The sequence below is a fragment of the Puccinia triticina genome, chromosome 1A (genome assembly GCF_026914185.1).
Source record: "Puccinia triticina chromosome 1A, complete sequence".
Taxonomy (NCBI): domain Eukaryota; kingdom Fungi; phylum Basidiomycota; class Pucciniomycetes; order Pucciniales; family Pucciniaceae; genus Puccinia; species Puccinia triticina.
In genome coordinates, this window is record NC_070558.1 from 5,477,123 (window position 1) to 5,483,717 (window position 6,595).

At 52.5% G+C, this 6,595-nt stretch overlaps 2 protein-coding genes across 2 annotated transcripts; one reads left to right on the forward strand and one right to left on the reverse strand.

The window, feature by feature from the left end:
* Positions 1 to 320: 320 nt before the first annotated feature.
* PtA15_1A612 (uncharacterized protein) lies at positions 321 to 1,046 on the reverse strand (the record flags this gene model as incomplete). The annotated part of the gene is made up of 1 exon (XM_053165658.1): positions 321 to 1,046. The coding sequence occupies one exon, from the start codon at positions 1,044 to 1,046 to the stop codon at positions 321 to 323; it is 726 nt and encodes a 241-aa protein (XP_053016827.1).
* Positions 1,047 to 5,864: 4,818 nt separating this feature from the next.
* Positions 5,865 to 6,161, forward strand: PtA15_1A613 (uncharacterized protein; the record flags this gene model as incomplete). Its single annotated transcript, XM_053165659.1, has 1 exon — positions 5,865 to 6,161. The coding sequence occupies one exon, from the start codon at positions 5,865 to 5,867 to the stop codon at positions 6,159 to 6,161; it is 297 nt and encodes a 98-aa protein (XP_053016828.1).
* Between the last annotated feature and the right edge of the window lie 434 nt (positions 6,162 to 6,595).

The window sequence follows — 6,595 nt, forward strand, 5'->3', positions numbered from 1 at the left end:
AAAGACCGGTCCAGCCCAACCCGCGCCGGGCATCAAGAGGGTTGTGTTTTCCCTGATGACCGGTTTTCACCGGTCATCAAGAGGGATACAATGTACATGCTCAAAGCAACACAAAGGACTGCCATTACCAGGCAGTGCTGGGTGCCTGTTTTAGGTCAAAAAAAGACCGGTGCCCGCGTACCGATTGTACCTGGGTCCACAGAGAGATTGTCTAATCCTTAAGGTTTGATTCAAACACCTAATCAAGAAATGAATGAAAGCCCACATAAGTTAGAAGAAGAAGAAAAAAACAAAATAAAAGGTAAATCAAATTTGTATGATTAAAGGTTTTTGGCAGCTTGCACTAAGTTATGAATAGCTGTTTTCATTAGAGCGTCCCATGTAACAAACCAATCCTGGTAGTAATTCCGATCTTTGAGATTGTTGACTAAGGGAACCAGATAGCGGAGTAAAGAATGGGATGGAACTTCAGAATTACAAGCAATATTTTTGGCTGTTTGAGTGATGGACTGGATATCAATAGGTCTATTTCCAAAACTCGCATCAACTTTTTTAATTAGGGCTAGCATTATCGAGTGATTGGCATAAATGTTTTCAGCCGATTCGCATAAAGCTTTGAGTTCAAGAGAATTCATGTGGGTAAATAAGGGTAAGGATTTGTGAGTATCAGTATCAAAAACGGACAATTTATAGAAAAATATATATGATAGCCGTAAGGGGAGTATTGCTAAGCGAGCGAGGTGGATGATCGGTTGATGGTTCAATCGGTCTTCGCCGGCGCGTCTCCGGGGGACATTTGGATTGACCAGCATTTTGGAATCTTGCAGTAGATGATAGATTTTTCCGACTGGGTCGTCCACCGAAGCTTCGACGATAGTTAATTCAGATCCCTTCAAGTGTTCAATCGCGAACCTGAGTGAAATCTCTACACTCCTGGCCCTGCACATGAAGCTCCAATGCACAGCGCCATTATCGAAGAATTCCCCCGTCGAGTCCCTGCTACCGTCGATGTATCCAGAGGCCGTGCCAAAGAGGTGGCAGATCATCTGGAGTGCGGATTGTAACTTCTTTTGGAGTCCAAGAAGCCTATAGACCTTGAATTGTTTGAGGTGCTGGTCATCGGTTTCGCTTGAGGTAGATAAGGATTCCGGACAGATGACGTGGAAGGAATGGTAGATTTGAAGCATGTTGTGATCGAGTTCTTTTTGTATCTCCAATACGCGTCTAAGTTTCGCCTCGGTTTCTTGCTGTATGCTATCAGGCTTTAGCAGTTTATAGATAGTAGCGAGATGGTCTTTCACAAGAGGTAAAAGGGTCGAATGTAAGTGATTGTAGGAAGTTTCCCTCGAGTTCGCTCCATTAGCGGGGGGAGTAATCCATGCAGGAGGCATGTAAGTTTGCCCCAGGCGTAGAAAACGCTGCATCACTGAGTCTAGGGAGGATTCGAGCGGTGTGGGAAATCAGCCAATGAACTAGTTTGATGAGCTGGTAAATGATAAATACCTCCTAAGCACCGGAGCTCTGTTCCAGATTCGTCCCACATGGAACTCGGTGGATATTCCATCTTTGATGCCTAATCGCGCAACTGTCAACGTTCGAGGCCAACCGGAATCCAGTTCAATCGTTGCAAGTGATAAGCTTTTCTGGTATGGAGTCGTTTTTGAAAGACCCAAGAGACGAATGGCGTCTATGTAAGTGCTGGGCTCTCTAGCTAGAGACGGACGTCAAAAACTGCCTACTTACCCCAGAGTGGCTCGAAGGGCTGCTCTAGATGCTGCAGATATGTTAATGTTGTGTTACCGGGAGTGTAACGGGAGGTGGGTAGAGTCCATGGACCCGTCTAGCTTCTCCTGCTCAATTTATCACGCGCCTCACCGGCGGAGATAGCGGCGTACAGGGACTACCCCAGACCAAAGACTCGAGGCCAGAAAGACCTCAGAGCTTTCCCCCCCCCCCTGACCCAAGAGTTACGCTCTTCCATCCTGAACTCCATCAGCATCATCTTACTCGCTCTCTCCCTCGCCCGGATCAAAGTTATTTTCGCGACCACCCGCCCACCCTGCTCAAGTTCTAGAAAAGTCTAGACACCCACGTGCACACGCTAACTTAACACAAGACCCTCTTCGGAGGGCCTGGTGCAGCCTGGCTGGCGCGGAGCGCCCCTCGCGAAGCGAGCCTTCGGAGGGTCCCTGCGGGACGGCGTCCCCCCTCCACAAAGAGAGGGTCTTAGTTAAGTTAGGTGCACACGTGGGGTCTAGCGCCTTCGCCCACAAACCCTCCGGGGGCTTTCTGCTCCGGAAGGATCCGGTCTGCTGCCTTCTCCTCCCTCAAGGACTTCTCCCTGTCCGGTCCCCCCTCCCGGGAGACTTGGGACCAGGAGAAGCGCCACGAGAACGCAGCACAAAGGATCGGGGACCATCCTTCCCCCGTCCCACACACGAGAGCCTTGGGAAGTCACTCCCTGACTTCCGGGGCTCTCACCGTGTAAGCAGTTAGTAGTGCCAGCGCTACTAGAAGAAAGAGAACTTAGGTGGATCCGCCGCAGCGCCTGCTAGGGCGTGGCAGGGTGGAAGGGCCCTAGGGAACCCCCCCCCCCCCCCCCCCCCCTTTGAGCCACCGCTTAGAAACCAGGCCCGGCAACCTCCCCGGCATCCAGGTGTGAATGGATGGGGATTAACCGGCGGCGTGGGACATCATTGCGCCGGCCGGACGGGACTGAGGTCATTAAGACCCCCGGTGCCCGTTCGAGTCCCCTCCCCTCACATCCAAGTTCCAACCCCTGGCATCGGGGACGCTGTCCCGCAGGGACCCTCCGTCCGGTCGGCGCTAGCTTAACTAAGCCTCTCGAACGGAGGGTCCGGGGGACCCCGCCCGGAGGGCTCTCCGCAGGAGAGGCTTACGCCTAATGTCTGAAGTCTGGCAGGGAAAGGAAGGATATTCAACCCCAAAACCACTAAATAATTATTCAAAAATCAGCAAAATATGTACAAAAAAAACCGAATTGACAGTTTCATTGGCAGTGCTGATGCGCACCCTCACCCAAAATTTTGAGCAAAAAGCTCCAAAACTGATTGAAGGAATCTGTTTTGAAGGTCAAAGGAACCCTGATAGATATTACATTGCTCTGAAAATCCATTTTTGGATTTTCTGATAATATGCACAATTGAGTTTCCTATATGCAACAAAATGCAACACTACATGTGTAGGATCTGCGGGTTTGCGGATCCAGGATCCACCAGGCATGATGGTTGCGCATCCTTAGTTTACATTTCTTCATGTTTTTTTATTTTTAAACCATTAGTACAGTGCAAATGGTTTGGATTGAGGAGATGAGACCTGTGCCAAATGAAAGCTGAGGTCCAGAAGTATCTTTTGGCTCTGGGGCAGGTCCACAGGACCTGAGGGGGAGGCTGGCTGAGGCTTAATATTTTCCCTCCAGCCATTTGTGATTTCTTTCCCAGCCAAAATTTTGACATTACACCACGGCAGTCCACCGACGTTGGGTTACCGATTGTTTTTGCGGGCGGTCTGACCCTCCCCGACCCCGCCAAACCTTGTTGGTTGCCGCCGTCATGCTGCCGAGATTTGCAGCCACCCTGTTGGCCAGCCGACAAAGGCTGTCGCATGTCCGACCGCCAGCAGGGGCAGGCCGTCGTTGTCCCGACCCTTGTGAGATACTTCCTACCAATCCCTGAGATATTGCGAGGGAGCGTCCCGCGGTCGGCCTGCCCCGTCCTCGGCGTCACCCCGCCCCATGGGATGGGCAGGCAGCCGTCAGGCCACCATCCCAAGGGGCCTGTTCACACAGCCGTGAGATGGGGACCTGCGGTCAGGGCGCCCAGGGCTTGCCGTCAAGACAACCTGCCAGCTTGACCGGATGGGGGAGCGGATTGGCCGAGCGGCTCGACCGGTCCGCTGTCCGAGGATTATAGGACAGATGGGGGAACTGCTCAACTAATCCGGGGTCCGAGGATTAGAGGAACGTTCACTCATGTCCGACGGACTACCGGAGCATGCCATACTGCTCAACCGTCCGGATTACTTGCAGCCAAACGTTTGGTTGGACAGATAATCAATTCATAGCTAGTGACCATGTTTATATACAAGAGAGCAACCCCTGTCAAATAACACGGCGGGACAAGAGAGATAAAGAAAGGACCCCGGATGGGGACCTGAGTCGTGTGATATAGAGGCATACAACAAGAAGGAAAGAGAGAGATATAACACCCCAACATTTGGTTGGGGTAACAGACAGGCGCAGTTTGGACAGACGACTTAAGCGACATGCAGATGGGGACATGAGTCATGTAGAGGCATAACAACGAGTAGGAAAGACGGTGACAGACAGGTGCAGTTCGGACAACTTGAGCGATATGTCGGCAAGGGAGTTAAGCAGCAGGTGTGCGGTTCGACCTCAGCCGCAACCTCATCAGGGGTTGGGAGCTTGAATCCTTAGGATTCACAACATTGTAGATTGTACCTTGACCGTGCGGCGGTTGATCCACAGCTGCTTGTTTGTTGCTGGTGCGGCCTCGTGGGCACGGGTGAGCGCTCTCTTGGAGATGAGTGGAGCCTCAGGAGGTGAAGATGAGGGAAGATGAAGGGGAGGAGACAAGGGAGGGAGCAAACCAGGGGGACATAAATTATAAAGTCCCAATCAAAGGGGGAAAAAAGTGGGTGCTGCGGACTGCTTTGATTAAATTTCCCAGCAGCTGACCATGCAAGGCTTCGTGGTCAGCTGGTCAATGACCGAGCGGCTGTCCTTAGGGAGTCTTACGGTCGGGCTGCCAGCTTGCATGCTGGGCAGCTGACCAACAGCCTGTGAGATTGTCGGGCTGCTGACAATCTTGGGCGTTGGTTACCCGGCGGGTGACCGTCAAAGGCCTGGGAAACACCTGGCGGCAGTCTGCCGGGTGCGGACCAGGTCAGCCAGTGGGCAGCAGACCGTCCGGTCGAGCCAGCGACTGTCCGTCCGGCAACAGACCGGCAGACCGGCGGTGGATCGACCTTGGTCAAGCCACCGTGGGTCCTGCTGGCAACACCCGGGCAGACAGGCGGCGGATTGACCGAAGTCAGTCCGCCGTACCTCTTGACGTCAAGAGGTACGGCGGACTGACTGTCTCAACACCCCGACGACGGGCTGCCCTGTTTTCACACGGTAGCTTGACGTGGGCCCCTTTGTCGTCGGGTTGTCGGTCCGAGGGAGCCGAAATCGCTCTCGTGGTGTACGCGCAAGTCCCTCCCTGCGGCAGGGGCCGCTTCGCGGCCAGCCACAGCGGGCCTCCCACCAGGGGGGACTTGTGTTAAGTTAGGGTCGGCGCAAGGCGACCATGTGCTTTACCACTCCGGTGGGACTTAGTTAAGTTAGGGCATCACTCCTCCACGAGCCAGTACGGTTGAGTTCTCCCTCATCTTGGCGATGTTTCTCGTCCAGCCTCTGTGTAAGCATTTATCAACTGATATTTTTTTCTGTTTCGAATAAAGGTCCAGCCCACAGCAGACTATCCGAGCCACGGTGTAGCAGTTTCGCCGCGTCAACCGACACAAAACGGAATATTTTCTTGATTTAAACAATTATATTAATTATATTAAGGGCAAGAGATTCGGGTCAAGCCGGGGCCCCGGGCCATACGAGGCAGCCACTATTCCCTTCTGGACAGGCGATGTACTGTGCAAACGATGGGATCCCGATCCACCGCAACTCTCCAGCGTACAACAAGGGATGAGGGCCCGCCGGGTCTATCCCGGCCATTAGTTGACTTACTCAAGCGTCTCGGCGTCCAGACGCCGATAACCAGGAACTTACTTCGGGAGGCACAAGCCCAACTGCGCGTGTGTCCACGGACGGCCAATCCGTCCATCTGATGCTTCTGCTCGCCAACGCCTACAGCACCTGTCCACTCGGTACCCTCCCTCATTCCGCAGCCCTATCAGCACCGAAAAGGCTTGCCCAAGCTCTCCAAACCCTCAGCCAATCTCTCCAGTCCACTGAGGAACCGCTGCTCGTCTTCAAACGCTCGGGGAACCAGAGACTTCAGAGTCACTCTATTTCTCGATCAAAGCCGCTTCAGAATCGCTCTACTCCTCGACCAAAGCCGACAAAAACATCGCCAGCTTGGTCGACAAACTTATGCTCAACCCTGACCAATCATCAGGAATGACGCCTCTGGCCGAGTTTGTGAACATCGCGCGGTGCTCAGACTCGCTCCACGAACTGTCTCTGCAATCATCCGCTGATCTCGAGCCTCTTCCTAGATTCAAATGATCAAACTGGTCGGACCTTTCTCTCTCAATGAATCTTCCCATCATACTTCAAAGGATTCTGATACTCCTACTTACTGGTTCTTTCTCGTCAAAAAAATGGTTATTTTTTGCTTGCCTTGTGACATCTTGCTGGGAATGATTTCTGCTTTTGCTCCATCTGTTCAAGCTACAGGTACTCTAAAATGAAATGCAATAAATTAAGGAGGCAGCCCTTCAGCAAGCTCACAAGAATCTGAACAACTCCGAATTCGATCAAGCAAACCATTCAGAAGCAAATCCAGCAAACGGCTCTCAAGGAAATCCATCAAGCTGCTAGTCCTCACATACAGCA